This window comes from Gossypium hirsutum, chromosome D05, assembly GCF_007990345.1.
Source record: "Gossypium hirsutum isolate 1008001.06 chromosome D05, Gossypium_hirsutum_v2.1, whole genome shotgun sequence".
Lineage (NCBI taxonomy): Eukaryota > Viridiplantae > Streptophyta > Magnoliopsida > Malvales > Malvaceae > Gossypium > Gossypium hirsutum.
Genome location: NC_053441.1, coordinates 63,805,679 through 63,825,230, shown reverse-complemented (window position 1 = coordinate 63,825,230; position 19,552 = coordinate 63,805,679). Strand labels below are relative to the sequence as shown.

At 34.7% G+C, this 19,552-nt stretch overlaps 3 protein-coding genes, 1 non-coding gene and 1 pseudogene across 4 annotated transcripts; all 5 read right to left on the bottom strand.

The window, feature by feature from the left end:
- Window positions 1-30: 30 nt before the first annotated feature.
- Window positions 31-3,475, bottom strand: LOC107887948 (serine/threonine-protein phosphatase 7 long form homolog). Its single transcript, XM_016812160.2, has 6 exons — window positions 3,355-3,475; window positions 1,733-1,794; window positions 925-1,640; window positions 753-834; window positions 121-644; window positions 31-55 (listed from the first exon to the last, which is right to left on the bottom strand). Exons 1-6 carry the CDS (start codon window positions 3,473-3,475, stop codon window positions 31-33), a joined length of 1,530 nt encoding a protein of 509 aa, XP_016667649.2.
- Window positions 3,476-3,497: 22 nt separating this feature from the next.
- Window positions 3,498-3,579, bottom strand: TRNAS-GCU (transfer RNA serine (anticodon GCU)). Its single transcript has one exon. It is a non-coding gene; the product is annotated as a tRNA-Ser (tRNA).
- Window positions 3,580-6,403: 2,824 nt separating this feature from the next.
- Window positions 6,404-10,113, bottom strand: LOC107887463 (putative disease resistance protein At3g14460). Its single transcript, XM_016811727.2, has 2 exons — window positions 6,889-10,113; window positions 6,404-6,801 (listed from the first exon to the last, which is right to left on the bottom strand). The coding sequence occupies exon 1, from the start codon at window positions 9,689-9,691 to the stop codon at window positions 7,034-7,036; it is 2,658 nt and encodes an 885-aa protein (XP_016667216.1). The 5' UTR covers window positions 9,692-10,113; the 3' UTR covers window positions 6,404-6,801; window positions 6,889-7,033.
- Window positions 10,110-11,338, bottom strand: LOC107887950 (putative disease resistance RPP13-like protein 1). Its single transcript, XM_016812161.2, has one exon. The coding sequence runs from the start codon at window positions 11,178-11,180 to the stop codon at window positions 10,110-10,112; it is 1,071 nt and encodes a 356-aa protein (XP_016667650.2). The 5' UTR covers window positions 11,181-11,338.
- Window positions 11,339-14,960: 3,622 nt separating this feature from the next.
- On the bottom strand, window positions 14,961-19,155 carry LOC107887951 (aconitate hydratase, cytoplasmic-like; annotated as a pseudogene).
- Window positions 19,156-19,552: the final 397 nt, after the last annotated feature.

The following is a 19,552-nucleotide window of genomic DNA, read 5'->3' as shown; positions in this document are numbered from 1 at the left end:
TATGGGCCGGGTGAGTAGGATCCGAATAGTTCAAAGTCGTATGCATATTCTGGCCCTGAGAAGCTCGGCAAATTGTCAGTGCCTGGCAATTCCGGATGATAGCTATCTGAACCGACAAACCCAGATTGTTCCGAATCTGGCTGGGGCTCCTGCTCGGGCTCTGGTGGTTCCGGAGAATAATATGCCATGGGATCTGCATCACGCTTGGCCGCTGTGGACGATCCCCTATGTCGCTGCATGTGCGGGGAGATTACAACCGACTGGCCTCCGTATAAATATGGCTTCCCGCAACTAATGTACCATTGCATATACTCTTCTGATGGTTGCGAGTCGGTAGCCATAACCATCTGAGGTCTTCGATGAAATCGATCATTCCACAGCGCCACAAATTTTCGGTGCTTAATTCCCCAATCTATCACTGATTTTCCTCTCTTATTCTTGCCGTGCACTTCTCCCACCTCACACGGCGGATCCGGGATAGGTTGGATTGCACCAAACTGCCGTAGCACCCGATCCCCGTTATACCACTCGACCATGTTAAAATTTATAATTGGTGCGTTAGTGCACCATATGTACGAATGCACGTACGCAGACGAGGGTACCACGGCGGTAATTTCTGGCGTTCGGTACGGCGTCCATATAAACTGCATGATTAATAACATGGTTATAATTACCCATAACGTGTGCGTAAGATATAGAAAGTAAGATGTCATGAATATGACTACAGCATGAATATTAGAATAGCATCTTACCCCATCCCGGGCATACTGTTCAATCATGAGGCGATATAGCGGGACATTGTACGACTGCCCGATACCCGGACGACCACTCCACCTACAAAAAACAAATATAGCGTTTAGAGTTGGTTGGTAACATTAGTCAATATATTATGACTACAAATAACGATAAGTTATATTTTATCACCTGCTCAGCAGTGGATAAACATACGATTGGTGTCTAACCGATGCCAAAAATGGCATCCGATACAGCACCCAGGACTGCAGCAGTGAGAGGCATCTGCCAATGTCGCGAACTTTCGGATCTGTCGCCCGACAAAGCTCTCGATACAAGACTACTAGCACAGCTGAGCCCCAGCTATAGGAGCTAACAGTGGACAAGTCAGCTAATAGGGGCAAGTACATCAAATGCACCTTGTCGTTGCTTGCATCAGGCATCAGTTCTCCCCCTATGATATGCATGATGTACGCTCGAGCAACGCACATCAACTCGCCTTCAGTGGCTGTCGCTGATAATTGTCCATACTTGGCTTTCAGCCATGTAAATGATACGCCCGAAAAATATGACTCACCGTTCCCTGGTGAGTCTCCTAAAAGCTGATAGCAAAGTGCATCCGGATCGGTAAATGTAGATATTCCCGTTACGGGACTCCCGTCAATTGGGAGCCCAAGTTGCAACGCTACATCCTCCAAGGTCACCGTGCACTCCCCGCACGGAAAATGAAAAGTGTAGGTCTCCTGGCGCCACCGCTTCACTAGCGCAGATATTAAATGAAAGCGCAATACGGTGTACTGGATCTGTGCTACAGACCCAAATCCGGCTAGCTCTAAGTACGGCATCAACCGTGCATCCAGAGTATTCTTCAAAACACTCACACGGCCCCTTAAAACTCGGTACGAGTCCTGATAGTGTAAAATTACAGAAAAATTTTACGATAACATTATTTCTTTGTACGTCTATCATTTTTAAATAAATAATAAATAGTAACTCATACCGCGTTATTAATCGCATCAGATATGTGGCTTTTTTTGCTAATCAATGAAGCCATTGCGAAGCCTGCAAGTTGAAAAAAAAAGTTAGTAAAAAACTCTTACTTCGGCCATTTGTTCGTATTTTTTTCTCCGCATTTTATTACTTTAAAAAATATCTTCATTTCTAATTTTATAATTTTACATAATGTTTTAAATTTATTAATTTAGTGTGTTTTTAAAATTAATTTACTGTAAAAAAACCATTATCCCTGCCATTTACTTGTATTATTTAGTGTATTTAGTGTAAAATTAATTTATAAATTTACTGTGTTTTTTTTCCTTTTTTATTCTTTTTTTTTTATTTTTTTTTGAAATATTTTGGTAAATAATAAAAATTATATATATTTTGATCAATAAAAAAAAGTTATAATATTTTGGTAATTTTTTATTTTTTATATTATTTTTTTATAAAACCCATAATAAAACATTACAAAAATAATAAAATATTTAAAAAATTACCAAAATATTATATATATTTTTTATTTACCAAAATAAAAAAATTACTAAAACCGGGTTTTTTATTTGGTGTAAGAAAAAAATCCTTATCCCTGCCATTTGCTCGTATTTTTTTCCCGATTTTTATTTTCAATAAAAATATATTTATTTTTTTATTTTATTACTTTATATTATTTCATTACATTTTTTTTAAAATATTTGTATTAACTATTTCTCAATTTTTTAAAAAGTTAGTAATACACTATTATTTTGGCCATTTGTTCGTATTTTTCTCTCCGCATTTTATTATTTTAAAAAATATCGTAATTTTAAATTTTATAATTTTATACTTTTTCAGTGCATTATGTTTACAATTTATTAAAGATATAATTTTTTTCGCATTTTTTTACTTTCGGTGAATATATAATTTTCGTTTTTTCTTTTCGTATTTTATGTTTTCTTAAATATATTTCTTTATCATTTTACTTTTAATGTTATTTTCCTAACAAAACTAATTTCAACATCCTAAGTCAATTTCATAAAAAAATTCCTAATCAACATATAATGTACATACCATTAATTTTTTCATGCTAAATATATCTCAAAAATTATATATCCTAAATAAATTAATAAAATACGTAAAATGTACTTAACATTATTTTTTAACACACAAATATTGCAAAAATCTTAAATTAATAATAATAATTACCTTATTTTCTTTTTTTTTCCCTTCCTCCACCCTTAATATTTAAGGTGGTGCCGCCAACAAGGAATCCTTGTTTGGTGCCGCCAACAAGGTTTCCTTGTTTGGTGCCGCCAACAGTGTTCCCTTGACCAAGGGAACTATCAAATCGGTCCAGATTTTTTTTTTGTTTTTTTGGTTTTTTTTATATATTTTGGTAAATAAAAAATTATATATATTTTGGTAAATAAAAAAAATTATAACATTTTGATAATTTTTTATTTTTTTTATATTATTTTTGTAAAAAACCCGGAAGATGAAGTGGCTAAATTAAAGGAGCAACGCCGGTTGGAGGAGATAGCTAAAGCTAAGGAAGCACTAGAAAGGAAGAGGCGAAAGGAGGAGAAGGCCGAAGCTCGAGAGGCTAAACGAGCTGCTAATTAAGCCGTAGCTAAACCACCACAAAACTTCTGGCACAGCCAACATAGGGAGAAAACCTCAACAGAGGAGACCAAAGCACGCAACTGTCGAAGAAGGCTCCATCAACACCAACACCCACCCTTGACGTCGCCGGTGGCGGGCATCTCATCCGGGGTTGACAAAAATATTAACGTCGCCTGAGAGATTCGAACTCTCGCGGGAAAATTCCATGTACTTAGCAGGCACACGCCTTAACCACTCGGCCAAAGCGACACTACTTTACCAGCTAAAATTATCATCTAAATAACAAATAATTTGAGATGCTGTCCAAGCTAGCTGAAACTACGTGTGGGAAGAATAGATGATCAGTTAAAATTCAGCGAATAATATAAAGATTTAGTTCTAATACAATAATTGGGAAAAGGGCAGTCGACCTAGGGGTTGGAGGATGGGGCCGAGGTCGGGATGAGAGGTGGATGTCCAAGGTTATTATTATGTTCTTAATGGGTTTATTATGATTTTGGAATTGTGTTGGATGTTATCCTTATTTTATTGGTTTTATTTGGGTCTGAATAGTTGAAGTATTGATGTTGTTTTGGGTTATAAGTTTGGTAAATTGGATGTTAGATATCGTGACAATATCTAATTTAATTGTCACCACTATTTTTACACTAACCATAAGTAAATGTACCGCCCATCCAAACTCACCCATTGTATTGAGGATGCATGTTTAAAAGGAAATTGTTTGAGCACGAATTTTGCACTGTTTTTTCGTATTTTTTTCGATTTATACAAAGGTATCAATATTCAGGTTATAAGTATCGATATCTCAATGTTGAAATGATAGTGCTTGAGTATCAATACTTAGGGTAAAAATATCGATACTCGTGCCTGAGTATTGATAAAATGTTTGGATTCAAGATTTGACAAAATGCTAAGTTGGTATCATTTTTTCTTGTTAGTATCGATACGCATTTTACAAAATATCAATACATTAGTTTGTGTATCGATACTTGCATTAATTTCTTTGAAGATTTGCTGAATGGTCCTTAAACACATATTAAATTATTTCTAAGGTTGTATGATTGTTTAGCCGCGAACACCTCTGTAAATTTTGTGAATTGTCATGAAATTTATCTTGCTTGAAACTATGTGTGCATGTGATAAAGTTTCAATATTGATGTAGCATTCTATAACTCAAGTCCGGTGACCAGGTTGATTGAGGAGTGTTACATTAATCGTCTAGTGACTTGAATAAAATCATAAATTTATTTATAAAATTATAAAAATTTAAGAAATTAATTTTTATTACACCTTAATTTATCATATAAATTCATCAGATCAACAATTTCTAAATTTAATTATGATAACTTATTTATATGGTTTGTTTTTTTTATTGAAACTAAAAATTGCACAAAATAGTTGTGATATATATATATATACACAAATACATATATATAATTTTAATGTTTCGGAAATGGAGTGATAATCATAACCTTTAATCATCACATCCACACAATTTTCTATTAATTTTTATTTTATGACATTTTTGATGCATTACTCACAATCTGTGATTTATTTTTTTCCATCATGAAAAAAATTAAAAAAGTTAAACTAAGGTTTTTAAAAGTTAAGAGAGAAAAGAAAAAGAAGAAAAAAAAAACCATTTTGATTTTTAATTACAGTTATTTTGGGAAAATTATATTCACTAATATAATAAAAATAAATGTTAACTTTTATTTTCCATCATATGAGATAACCAAATAAATGAACTATAACAAAATTATATTTTACTAATGGTATCTTGACATTATTCAATAATGTGAGAATGGGATGACCAAAATTTTCAAGAATCCAAACAACATAATCTCATTTAAGAATGTAATATTACAAACTGTAATGTAAGATTCAACTAACCAAATGTTCCCAAGTGTAATTAGAGCAACTAACTACAGAATAAAAATTAGATTAATTGTGCAGATAATTACAAACAGTTACACACAAATCTATTTTTTATAACTTTTCACACGCCCATATATATTTAAGTTTCAAATATTATTTTTATATGGTAATAATAGTATTTTAATTGTATAGCATATATATTTTTTAAAAGTACATTTTATGGCTTATATGTTATTTTTAACATTTAATTGTATATTAATTTGCTAACATTGTTTAAGTGATTTGAATTTTGTTATTTTTATTGATTTATTCAATGATAGTTCTTGAATTGCATAATTGTTTCTGTTTTGATGATGAATGTTCTGTTTAGTGTAGGATTGCTCCGTAACCCTAATCTAACGAAGGAGACGGATTAGGGGTGTTACAAATCTTGCTTGGATTAAATAGTTAATTGGATTGCTTCCCTACATTTATAATGTATGAATAACATGTTCATGATTTTATTTGAATGAATAAGCAATCAAGACACATAACATCATTAACAAAATTTTAACAATTTAAGTTAAAAGAATGCAATCAATCTAACAACAACAGAATTAAGTCATGTTAATTAAATTGAAAGAGAAAATATGTAACAATCATGTTCATCAATTCATAACAAATTAAAAAGTTAAAAAAAAAAAAGAGGAAAGTAACTTGAAGACAAATATGGTGTTTCTCTATAGCTCAACTTGTGTTCCTTTTCCTCCTTCCTTCTGCTTTGCTCCTTCACACAAATGCTTTTAAGATTCTAAATTTTGCTACTCAAAGAACTTTTACAATGCTTCTCTCAAACTCTTGTATTGCTCTCTCAAATGAGAAGTGAAAGAATGAAGAATGGGAAAAGAGAAGGTGAGTGAGGAATGAGTGAATAGTTAGGGCTATTTATACTTGTAGAGATTTGTTATTTTTAGCAAATGAGAGCCTTGAAATGAGTGAGTGGATAACTTTGAAATTCTTGAAATGTTTGCTTAAAATTTTTGCTATTTTTAGCAAATGAGAGTTGACCAATGCCATTATTTGGACAGAAGAACAAATGTCGTAGTGCGGCTATAGTACATGCTAGCGACAACTAAGGTTGGAAAAGAGAGGAAATGAATAGGAAGAAAAGAAAGAAATAAAATTGAAATAGGAAAGAAAAAACAAGAAAGTGAAATAGAAAAATAAGAGAAAATTGGATAAAAATGTTGAAATAAAAATAGAAGAATATTTAACAAGGGTGGAATATCCTTTTCCAAACCAAGTAAAGATATATTGAAAATAAGGAAAATGTTATAAGATTGAAGTTTAATGTGAAATTGTTCATCTTATTCTTCCCTATTATATCGTATAAAATAAACAATAGACAAAGCTCATATTCTAGAATAACCAATGATCTAATGCTACTCCAAAATTAAACCCCAAAGCCAAGAAACAAGTTTACAAACATCTGAAACTACTGTAACACTAAATGACAAATTCCACCCATTTAACACGAGAAGTGACATCTTTTTTACTTTTCCTTCAAAGGATCTTTCTGAAACCTCACTTCCACCCCAACTTCGCTTTCAATTCCTGCAAATATCAATCAATAACTTTATACCGATTCCTATTCTTATCTTGTTCCTAAGGAAAGTACTTGTTTGAAATGGTTTTTTGTACCTCTCCCATGACTCTGAAGAAATCAATCACAGATTTTGCGGCTCATCTTTGAATCTGATTCCCTCGGGATGACTGCTTTACCATCAATTGCAACAAGGGGTATGTGGGAAATCTTAGACCACTCTCGTCCTTTATCGCTTGAGCACTATTCTTTCAGCAACGGACAACTGGAAATATATAAATATCCAAGCGAGAGAAGCATGTCTTTTTTTGGAAGAGATGTTAGCTTGGGGCAATTATCGATGTCCAATCCTTTAAGAGAGGCGAGGTCTTGAAAGCCTTCGGAGAACATGAATTCCAGGTTCTCAAATCCGAAAAGCATGATATAGGTGAGAGAAGGAGGCAGCATCATTCCAATCCCTTCTTCTGGGAATGACACCACGTTTGAGCATCCTCCACCTCCGATGGTCAATTCTTGAAGAGAGGTGAGTTTATTTAATCCCCATTCCACAAGTGACCTATAAATCTTGGGTGCGTTTGAGATTGTAAGTGATGTGAGATTGGCAGGGAATCCCTCCGACGGAAATGATATGTCAGCCGAACAGTCGCGCAATCTTAATCGTCGAAGGGAGGTGATGCTGGCCATGCACTTAGGAAGGGCTCCAAAATTTCCACAACCATCAACTCCAAAAGCTCTGAAGCTGGTGCTGGGCATCCCACTTTCTTCAAAAGAAAACAAATTTGAACACGAATGCAAACAAATCTCCTGGAGCTGTTTGAGCTTGTCTAGTCCTCGTGGTAGAGATTTAATTCCAGATCTGAAAAATAGAATAGATTCAAGACAAGCGGTTTCCTCAAACTCTTGGGCTATGTATTCCAACTCCGGACATTCTCCGATTCTCAAATGTTTAAGCGTTATGGGAAACTTGGTGTTTGAAAATATGCAACTCAGTTTTGAGCAGTCAGTAATATAGAGAAGTTGAAGCTGATTGCAAATATTTTTGCGCCCCTTCGATGACAAAGACATTAGAGACGGACACTTATAGATAGACAACTCCTCAAGAAGACAGAGGGTACTACTCATACTCTTATTATCTTCTTTTTCATCAACCAAATACTCCAAATTCTCACAGGTATCAATTGTCAGCTTTTTTAATTTAAGAGGTAAGTTATTCTCTGCAAAAGAAACCAAGCCTCGACAACCCCGAATTTCCATATCTGTAAGGAATGTGAGCTCATGTAAGACTTGTGGCAGTCTATTGAGCCTTTCACAGTCATATATCCGTAGAGATTCAACACATGAAATCTTGTCAGGTTGCAATTCGGCTTCCTTGGCTTCCAAAGACTGCAGTTGAGGACAACTCGAAACGGAAATGAAACGATGTCCAACTAAACTAAACCCATACCATGATAGAGATGCCAACTCCTCCCAACCATCAATTGCAAAATGTTCTGAGTTTCCAAACCTCAACATTGTCCTATCTGCTGGAATATTAAACTTTGAAATGTTAGAAAGAGACAAAGTTTGCAAAGAGGAAAGCTCCTTTGCAGGAGAAGAGCAATCATCCACCAGTTCTGCACACCCTCGTATACTGAATTTACACAGTGACGGGAAACTTGATATTGAAACTACCAAATTCGTACAGCCATGAATTTCAAGTTTTTGCAAGGAAGAAAGATAGGTAGGCAACCTTCCCAACAATTGAGGACAGTTTATGATTGAAAGCTCACGAAGGCTGGGGAGTTTCAAAACCTTCTCGTCTCCTTCACAAGTGTCCCACTCCTTCCAATTTGGAAGACTCTCAAAAGACAGAATCTCTAATGATGCAAATGGATTCAATTGATTTTCTCCGAAGAGCTCAACACCAATCTTCTGTACTTGATCGAAACCAATAATTGAAAGATATTTTAACAATGGCAACCTTCCAACTGATGGTAATGACTTGCAGTTTTTACAATTGCGAAGCTTCAAAGACGATAAATTCTTGAGGGAAGAATCAGCTATCCAAGATGAGAATTTTACACCCCCGTAATTCTCAATGATGAGTTGCTCAAGCCTTTTCGGAGGATGAAGAAAGTCCAACACCCGCTCTTCAACTTCTGTTTTCCTTGTATTATTCTCCAAGGCTGTACCCCATTGTAGTTCTAACCCATCAATCCCTAGCTTCTCATTTAACTTAGCTTCCCTCGCATCTTGACCATTAACATTCTCCAATCCAGAAAGACAAAAATTACCTCTAAGGTTTGACAAAGTTTTCAATTCTCTAATAAGACGTCCATCACCTTCCCCTATAACAAAATTAGACAACGTTTGAAGCTGAGTTAGCTGATCAAATCCGGAGGGCATCCTTTCTATTGAATTCGCACCTCTAATATCAAGAAAATGCAAGTTGACAAGGTTTCCCATCTTCGAGGGTAAATTTTTGAGCTTTGAACAATCTCTTAATATTAAAGTCTCCAAATGATAAAGACTACACAAAGAATCAGGTAAACGATTGATTCTGGTTCTAGAAAAATTTAAGTAGCGTAGATGTTTTAAATTTTCAAAAAAGTCGGGCAAATCATAGATCTCATACCCACCCAAAGAAAGAACCCTTAAGTAGCTAAGTCTTGGCAACAAATCCTCCAAGACAACGTTAGATAAATAGAATACCTCATAACTTGGAGCCATTAAGCGTAAGAAAGTACGTAAAGAAGTCATTTGATAAAATGCCTCAAACTTCTTTACACTCTGACACCGATCATCGATAACATAAGCTGAGTGGCGAGAACGATGCGAAAACTTTTGTTGCTTTTCACCCTCCACTCTGCAACATATTTCTCCTGCAACTGATTGAGCTAAATCATTCATAAGATCATGCATCACGAAACGGGATTTGTCTTCAATAGATCTTTGAAAAAATGACCTTGACACTAGATCTTGAAAATATTGGTTTCCAAGACCTTTGCCTTGAATTTTAATTTTTGATTGCAAGAAACCTTCTGCTCTCCATAACACGATTATCTCTTCTTCTTCAAATTCATAATCTTTAGGAAATATGGAGCAGTAGGCAAAGCATCGTTTCAAATGAGGAGGAAGATAATGGTAGCTTAATCGCAAAGCTGGAATTAAGCCACATGGATCTTCTGGTAGGTCCCATATCTCGCTCTCATATACTTTTTCCCATTCACTATGATCCGTAACTGTGCGTAATAAGCTTCCAATGGCTTTTTCTGCCAAAGGTAAGCCGTTGCACCTTCTCACTATGTTCTCTCCAATTTCTTTAAATTGGAGATGCCCATCAAAGTTTCTTGTTCAATGCATGCTGAGCAAATATGGATAAACAATCATGATGCGAGAGTTTATCCAAGTAAAACGCTTTCACCGAATCGACATTAGATGAAACCTTTTGGAGTCGAGTTGTTACAATAATTTTGGTTTCTGCTCCAAATAGAGCCCGTAAGATGGTCCAATCACTGTAACTCTCGTTCCAAATGTCATCTAAAACAAGCAACATCCTTTTTCTGGATAACTTCTCCTTCAACTTGACTTGAAGCAAGTTCAAGTCATTCTCATCATGTGAGTCAGCGTCGAGGGATCTTAAAATCGTCTTTGTTATGTTAACAGCATCAAAGTCATCAGAAACGCACACCCAGGACTTGTGATCAAAAGACTCCTTAATGCTGGGATCATTGTAAACAAGCTGAGCAAGAGTTGTTTTCCCCATCCCTCCCATGCCAACGATGGAAAGGACACAAACTCCATCGGAATTGTTACTTTTGAGCAACTCGAGCATTTCTTGCTTCTCATTGGCTCTACCAACATACTCCACAGCTCCATCCATCAAGGAAGTTGGTTGCAGCCTGGGTTTCTTTCCCTTGGAAGTTGCGCCTTGAGACATGATCTCACTCAACCCCAAATTACTTCTTGGAGTGTTCAAACTATTCAGTCTATCGGTGATTGCTTTTATCTTTGAAATCATCTTAGCATTGAACATAAAAGCGATTGGAGAGAAATGACCACCAGTACAGCAGGTTGGAATGAGTTTCCGTACCTTACTAGAGCTGGCTTGTGCTTGAGTTTTTTGGAGCTTGAGACGTAACTCTTGGTAAGCGAACTCGTCGAAGATGTCATCCACATCATAAGCTAAGTCTTGGAGATCGCCCAACCAATTCTTGACACCCTCGTCCTTAATCTGCTTCTCCTCTGCATGGTTCAACACTGCTTTGATCTCGGGGAATATGGATTGCCACAGCTTGAGTTGGTGGTGGAGTTGCCGGTGATCGGCCACAAAGTTGAGTACAGAGTCAAGCAACTTGGCAGACAACAGCTCCAAAAAGGCAGAAAGAGCAGCCTCTCCAAAGACAAACATGGTGGAATTGGTACAAAGAAATCAAAGAGAGAGATGAAGAAGGAAGGGGAGATTGGGGGAAAGGAATGGAGATGGATTGTGTATAATTGGGGTTAACAGGGAATGGAGTTGAAGTCAACGAATAGAGACAAATGAGATGGAAAACACAAGAAAGTGGAAAACAGGTCAGAGTTTTTGGAACGATAATCTCATTCCAATTTCTTTATTTTATTGGGTACCAATCATTCTTTACTTTAATCAAAAGATAATCTCATTGAAAAGAAATACATTATATTTTGTAAATTAATTTAATTGTAATTATTTATGCCATACAAGTATTTGTGTTTTAATGCCATAAGTTAACAATAAATTAATTTTATTCAGTGGATTTGAGTTATGTACATTATTTTTTAGTTAAAGACTAGAATTTATTACTTATTTTTTATTAAAGTTTTATTAATATTTTTAATTTTAAGTTTAAATTTATATTAATTATTTTATTTTTTATTTTGATATTATAAATGTATTGATTATTTATTAAAATATGTATCTTCAAAATTTTTTTCGACATATGTTTTTTAGAGATATTTTAACACTCATAAGAGTCAAGTTCAATGTAATTGTTAATATCAGTGAGTTTTTTATGCCTATTGAAATCAAAGTTAGTATTAGTCATGATTATAGTACTTTGACATCTATGGATAAGATTGAGCGATCGATTGAATCGAGTGAAAAATTTTCATATTAATCGAATTCGTAAATCCTATTTTATCATCCTAACTCTATTTGAATTTTTTTTTCAAATCGAGTCAAGTGAAATAAAATTCAAGTCGAGCCAAATCGAGTGAAATTGTTAAAGTTAAATTAAAAAATAAACATGTTACATTAAAATCTTGTTACAATAAAATTAATTAAATGTTATAGCACATAAATTTAAAAAAAATTCAAAGTAAAATAAGAATAATAATAATAAATACTTTATTAATACAATAAACTTGAATCATAAATTAACTTATTTAAGTCCTCAAAATTATTATTCTAGAAAATTTTTACTTTTTAAACTTTCTTTATATATGATTAAATGCTAAAGTTACATATTTTATGTAATTAAATTGGTTAATTTATGAGAATGCACCACTAATTTTTTTCATATTTATTGAATTTTGTGCAAGAGTGTAATTTGGGGCTAAATAGAAGAAAAAGAAAACAATTGGGCTAGATTGAAGAAAGAAGCAAAGAAGAAGGGCCAAAGCAGAATTTTTCCAAGAATAATTAGCTGAAATTGTTGACTTAGTGGGAGATTATTTTGGGATATTTTTTATATCATGGAATATTTTTCCTTGATTTTCTATACTAGTTGGCTCTTAATTTAGCAAGGCCACTAATATAAATAGAGGCTACATTGTTCATTTTAATCATCAAGTGAAATATAAAGCTTTTATCTTTCAATACATTCTCTCCTTTCTACTCACAAATTTATTCTGTTGCTTTTAGTTTCTTTTTCTTCAATTTATTAATTCCTAGTTAGCCACCAACTTAAACCATTTGCAATTCATTTTCCAAATTCCCTTTTTATTTCCAGTAGCTAACATCCACTTTAATTCGTTATCAAATTTCCAGCCCCATACTCAATCACGCCACCCATCTTTTTCACCCATTTTACCTTATTTAATTTATCCAATACCACCATGCCCCAAACCTTAGCCAACTAAATCCATTTTCAGCTTTAGGCCGAAATTAGCCTCGTCAAAACCCGTGAGTTACGAACCCGAGCAAATTAACTCCTAAATTCCAGTACTTATTTTTTCTCCAGATTAAGAGTATGATTTTGTCAGCTCATAAAGTCAGATCAACACTAAGTCAAAAAAGACGTCATTTGAGTTAGTGTGGTTAGAAGTATAGTTGGAATTCCGAAAGGAACGTTTCTAATCGGTTTTCTGTGAACACATTAGCGTGCCAAGTGGAGATAGTTGTTTGGTTCCGTCAAGGGAAGTAGTAACCAGATTTAAATTTCCTACGCGGTTGAGGACATTGGTTCGAGCTAGGCTCTTCTAGAACGAAAAGCCATCGGAGTTCTAAATCACGAACGTTTCATGGTTGTTCGATCGGTAAGGGTTAGTTATTGGACGTTCCATAACTAATTTACACAATGAAGAGTTGGTGTCCGAGGTGTCCTTGGTAGCTATAACTAGCTTATTGGAAAAGAGGAGTTCATCTAATTTCAAGGATTGATTTAAAGATGAGGAAAAATCCGTGCCTAAAGCTGAACTTATTCTAATTAATTTTTCTTCAAATTTATTTAACTGCTTTTTATTATTTCATTTTCAACTTTTACTTTTTATGCGTTTTATTTATTTATTTCAGGTTCCAGGTTTTTGATTTTATCCTCCCCCCTAATATCTTGGGCACGACAACTGCCCCGACATAAATCTGGTCAAGAGAGCAACAATTTGCAGTAAACCCAGTTTCTGAGGGATCGGCCCTACTCCCTATACTGCTTAAATTTTCAAAATTAGGTGTAGGTTTATATTGGTGGATTCAACACCTATCAATATATCTTTTTATGCGTTTTATTTATTTATTTCAGGTTCCAGGTTTTTGATTTTATCCTCCCCCCTAATATCTTGGGCACGACAACTGCCCCGACATAAATCTGGTCAAGAGAGCAACAATTTGCAGTAAACCCAGTTTCTGAGGGATCGGCCCTACTCCCTATACTGCTTAAATTTTCAAAATTAGGTGTAGGTTTATATTGGTGGATTCAACACCTATCAATATATTTTTTTAGAATTTTTTTTAAAATTTATAATTTTTTAAAGGGTAAATTACACCAACAATCAGTCAACTTTAGTATAGTTGACAAAACAATCACTTAAGTTTCAACTCAATCATTCAACTTTCAAAAAATAACAAAACAGTCACCACTAACCATTTTCTGTTGCAAAAGAAATGTTACAAACTGCGCTTTGTTTTTTTTATTATTCTTCATGCCCGTTTTATAGTCTATATTTAAGATATGTGACTATCCCTCCCAATAATATTATTTTCAAGATTTAATCTTGTATCTCTCATTGAAAGCACAATATATCTTTTACCATTGCATAGGGCTACAAATGAACATAAAAAACAATTCAGTTTTTATTCATTTATATTCGGTTGTTAAACTAAATAAATGAACATGATCAAGATTTTGAGACTAGTTTATTAAATATATTGAACACAAACAAAGCTTGTTTAGTTTATTTATGTTTATGAACAAGTTCATTTATCATTCATTAAAAATTCGTTTAATAAATCATTCAAAACTTGTTTATTGTTTCATTATTATATATTAATAAAATTATTATGACTTTTGTGCTTATTATTTATTTATAATATAACTATAAATATTAATATTTGACATTTTATATCTAAATATATATAATCATATGTTTATGTTTATTTATTTGTTTATTAATTATTCATGAATATTGATTGTGAACATGTTCAATTATAAGTTTATGAATATGTTTGTTTAACTTAAACATACAAATATAAACATGCATAATTTTAAATTAAACGAAGAAGAATGAACAAATTAAAAACAAACAAACAAACATAAGAACGCATCCATCCAATGTACGTTAAAATTTTGAAGATCTTAATGTCATAAATGAAAATTAAATTTTAAAAAATGCTGGTTATGGATACCACAAACAGACTTGAAGAACCCTAGTAATAGGTATAAAAACAAAAAGATCTTGAAGGAGAACTCGGAAACAGACTAGATTTCATATCTAACTCTTCAAATTGATTCGGCTTCAAAATGAATCACGCCAGATATTACAACGAAATATTACGAAAAACAGATCGTATAGAGAACAATGAGATACCAGTACTAGTTATTAACTGTCGATCGAATGATACACTGTCAAATCCAATCAAAGCAGATAGCAAAGTGAAGAGACTACTTACTTGAAGCCAAATTGTCTACTCTTTGTTTAGGTTACGGATAACAAATGGAAGAATGCCACCGTGATCAAAGTATGCCAATATCAAATTGTCTACTCTTTGTTTAGGTTACGGATAACCAGATTACTTCGATGAATTCTCTCAAAGCTCTTGGCGATAACTGCTTTCACGCCCTGAACAAAGCAGAAAAACCGTTTGGGATGTAAGAGTTAAAGAGAGAATCGATATTCCAATATCAAGAATTAGTGAGCCAATGCCCGTACCAGTAACATTGGGCCCTTGGCAGCCCAATCTCTTGAGCTGCCACTTCCATACTCTGCTCCAGCTAAGACTATCGTGTCTTGCCCAGCAGCCTCGTACCTCTGCAAGTTGATAATATATTCCATTAGTAATCGCAGTCTAAGTGGAAGCAACGGATTTTTAAATAGCAACGTTAAAACTCACCATTGATGCATCATATACATAAAGCTTTTCTCCTGTCGGAACATGAATAGTCTTCGGACCAACTTCTCCCTTCAGAAGCTTGTTGACAATGCGGATATCGGCAAAGGTGCCCCTTGCCATCGCTTCATCATTGCCTCGACGACTACCATAGGAATTGAAGTCCTTTTTGTCCACCCCACGCTCAAGAAGAAACTTAGCAGCAGGGCTATCCTTTTGGATGCTACCTGCAGGAGAGATGTGATCGGTGGTAATACTGTCACCAAAATTGAGCAAGCAATAGGCATCTTTCACTCCATGCGGGCCTGGTGGTTCTACGGTCATGTTTTTGAAATATGGAGGCTCGTGAATGTATGTTGAGTTTGGATCCCAAGAATAAAGCGTGGAAGCAGGGACGGAAAGTTGATTCCAGGTTTAATGTGAAAGTTCTTATTCTAAAATTCTGATTTCAAACTTAGTTTTACATAAGGCTCATCTAGAGTATTTATAGGCTCAACTTCTCTTAACAGACTAGCTAACAACTCAGCTCTCCTGTAACTGCATTCTAACAAATTCATTTATCTTAACATGGCTTCATAGGTGCTCTTCAACATATCAGGCAACACACTAGATTGAACAACCTGTCACGTTACAAAATTCCACATCATTTGGGCTCAAAATAGTATGCAACACTGTCAACTTTCAAGTGACTTCACAGATTATTTACCTGTGCGATCTCATCATTGCTAGGCCATATATCCTTGAAATATATACTTTTACCCGATTTTCCTGTCCCTATAGGCTCTTTCTCGAAATCAATATCAACCTGAAAATACGGAAATAAGGACCTAAAGATGCTGCTAACACAATATCAACCTGGACTTGCTATTCACAAGAGAAAAAATGAGCATCCTCGTAAACCACTATTATTATCATATTATTATATCAACTTCCAAATTTAAATTTGTGATCTTGGATCCATGATGCATCACGGACTTGAAATCAAGTTTGATAAATAGAACTTTTCACATTGAATAGGGTTGGAAAAATATTGAAAGGCCAAGTAACAAAAGAGAAAATCTGCAGTGCCCAATTTTTGGAACACCACTGCATGAATAGTATCAAACTAAATTGTCTAAAATTTTGTGGCATGACTAATCCAAAAGTAAGAAAATGTATTAGACGCTGCATTTTTGTTAATACCAATAAGAATGCAAAGTATACATTACCGTGCCAGCAAGGGCGTAGGCAACTACTAATGGAGGTGAAGCAAGATAGTTAGCTCTGGTTAGGGGATGAGCACGACCTTCAAAGTTTCTATTCCCGGAAAGAACAGCTGCAGCAATGATATCTGAAATAGTGACAGAGGTATTTGTTAGTGAAGATAAATTACATTGGGCAAGGAACAAAGACAGAGGGAAACTAGAAACAAGTAAAAGCAGGTGCTGAAAATTAGTGAAGGTGAATTATAAGAGAAAACCAAAAGGAACCAATGGGAGTAAAACTTCAAGTTTTGAAGACACATGCGGAATAAATAAATCAGGATGTGAACTAGAACAATCAAGAAGGAAACATGATTTAAAATGAAATAAGGATTGGCCTAAAATCTAGAACTGAAAATATTAGCACATTTTAGCAAGTTGATGAAAATTTAACTAGCAAGAAAATTGGATAGAATTTTTAAATATATCACCGGAGATTATCCATTAATCCTCACACTTCTGGAAAAAGCCCCCTAACACTACCAAGAGAACTGCTGGCAATTTTCAAAAGAAAATGAGGAAACAGATTTTGCATTCAAGAAATAAAATTTACCATTTTCTGAAATTCCCGAAGCAACTGATTCATCAAGTTCTCCAGAATTTCCGATACAAGTTGTGCAGTCATAACCAACAAGGTTAAAACCTTGTTGATTCAAGTATTTTTGCAGCCCACTATAGAACACCAAATCAAGAGCAAGAAATGACTGTTTTCAGAGACATTTTCTTTTTCTTAAAAGGGATAAGATAGAGACAATAGGGATGACTAAACTTCTTAAAGGAAATATCATATGCAATCAACATACCTCCGAAGCAAATACTTTGTAACAACTCCAGATCCAGGAGCAAGACTTGTTTTAATCCATGGCTTGACCTGGGGCATAATAATGGAAAGTACATTTTAAGATATCAGGCAAGACTTGTCTTCCAGCTACAGCAGAGTTGAAGTTCACCATTTTTTTTTCCTTAAAGAAAGAGAAGAAAACTGAAACACACACGCACACACAAAAAAAGGGGGAGATAAAGAGAGAAGAAAAACCACACTCAAGATCCACAAGTTTACAGTTCCAATGCTGATATGAGAGAATGGTAAGCAACTATAATACAAAACTACTCCCAATATGGCCAAATTTTCACAAGAGTTATGAAACACAAGATACCGCTCCAAATTAACTCGCTTCCTACACATAAATTTCCAAGCCCAGAAAACATTGATACCTTAAATGGTTAAAAACACAGGATATATACAAGAAGCTAAGACTAACCTCCAAACCTAGTTCGTAAGCCTTCTTAGCAACAAGCCCAGCCCCGAGCATGACACTAGGGTTTGATGTGTTTGTACAGCTGGTGATAGCTGCAATTACAACACTTCCATGTCTAAGTTCGGCAGGCAGGCCATGGAATGTGAACTTAGCAACTTTATTCTGCTCTTCCTTTGGCACAGCAAAACCCTGCAACAAGGATTACACAATTATGGCATGATGTACAAATAAGTAAATGCATAAAAATGTGCTCAAAATTTTAGTTTTGTAGACTGATGAAAGATGGAAAATGATAAGTTTTGTAAAGGTAGAAACAAAGGCTTACTAGGCCTGAGGCTACAAAAAGGGACCTAGCAATTCAAACCTTAAAGCCAACACTATTACCAGAGTTTGAACTTGTTTCTAATGAACACACGCCATGGAATGACATCAAACAAGAGTTTTTTTGATGAACCAACTGCAGTAAAGCTGTCTGTGTCTAACCTTGAATCCAACATTGTTATCAAGACAAGCATGCCAATCAGCCTTCATTTCTTTCAAAGGAACTCGGTCATGAGGCCTAGTAGAAAGCATCAAAGAAAACTGTCAATAAGTAAATTATAATAAAGAGGCATTAAAAGAAAAGAGGTAATGTGCATACCGCTTCGGCCCTGAGATACAGGGTTCAACTTCGGCCAGGTCCAACCGTAAAAAGGAACTGTATGCTCCTTGTTGAGGCTGCTCATGGAAATAGAGTCAAGAATGATGATACCATCTGAAAATGTATTTCTACCAGCAAGGGTTGAGGAAATTTTACCTCATTGTAGTCGACAAACATCTTGTTTGCACGCAAATAACCTTCTATCATTGATACCTGATGTATAAAAAGCATATGTCAAACCACCCAGTATAACACTGGGCAAGGTAGCACAATATAGAAACCCATGGAAAATTGAACTCACTGTCTCATCACTTCTACCAGTTAGCTTAAGATACTGCAGTGTTACATGATCTACAGGGAAAAAGCCCATGGTTGCTCCATATTCAGGCGACATATTTGCTATTGTGGCTCGATCAGCCAATGATAATTCACCCATTCCCTCACCGACATGCAAATTAAAAATAATAAATGATGATGAAGGCATGTACATTGGATAATAATGGTAAATATATATATATATCTCTGTTGATAGACTTGTGATAATAGAACAAACCGTAAAACTCAACAAATTTGCCAACAACACCATGCTTCCTCAACATCTGTGTCATGGTCAAAACCAAGTCGGTGGCCGTGACACCATCACGCAATTTGCCAGATAGCTTGAATCCAACGACACCAGGTAACACCATGCTCATTGGCTGTCAACTTTGCAAAGTAGAGCATTAGAAAAAATAGCAAAACCAAAATTTCAGCTAGATAACTATGCTTCCTCCATTATTGTTCTCTTTCTATATGTTTCACCTTTTTAGGATATTTTCTTGGTTTAATTATCTAGGTGATATGGCCTAGGTTTTAAAACTA

What these genes read in the sequence shown, in the direction of transcription:
- LOC107887948 (XM_016812160.2), bottom strand. Translation starts at nt 3,475, where the DNA reads ATGAGATGCCCGCCACCGGCGACGTCAAGGGTGGGTGTTGGTGTTGAT. An exon ending in CTGATGCGATTAATAACGCG is followed by an intron (nt 1,641 to 1,732) that starts GTATGAGTTACT and finishes TTACACTATCAG; the next exon opens with GACTCGTACCGAGTTTTAAG. An exon ending in CCAGATTCGGAACAATCTGG is followed by an intron (nt 56 to 120) that starts GTTTGTCGGTTC and finishes CGAGCTTCTCAG; the next exon opens with GGCCAGAATATGCATACGAC.
- LOC107887463 (XM_016811727.2), bottom strand. Translation starts at nt 9,691, where the DNA reads ATGCATGATCTTATGAATGATTTAGCTCAATCAGTTGCAGGAGAAATA.
- LOC107887950 (XM_016812161.2), bottom strand. Translation starts at nt 11,180, where the DNA reads ATGTTTGTCTTTGGAGAGGCTGCTCTTTCTGCCTTTTTGGAGCTGTTG.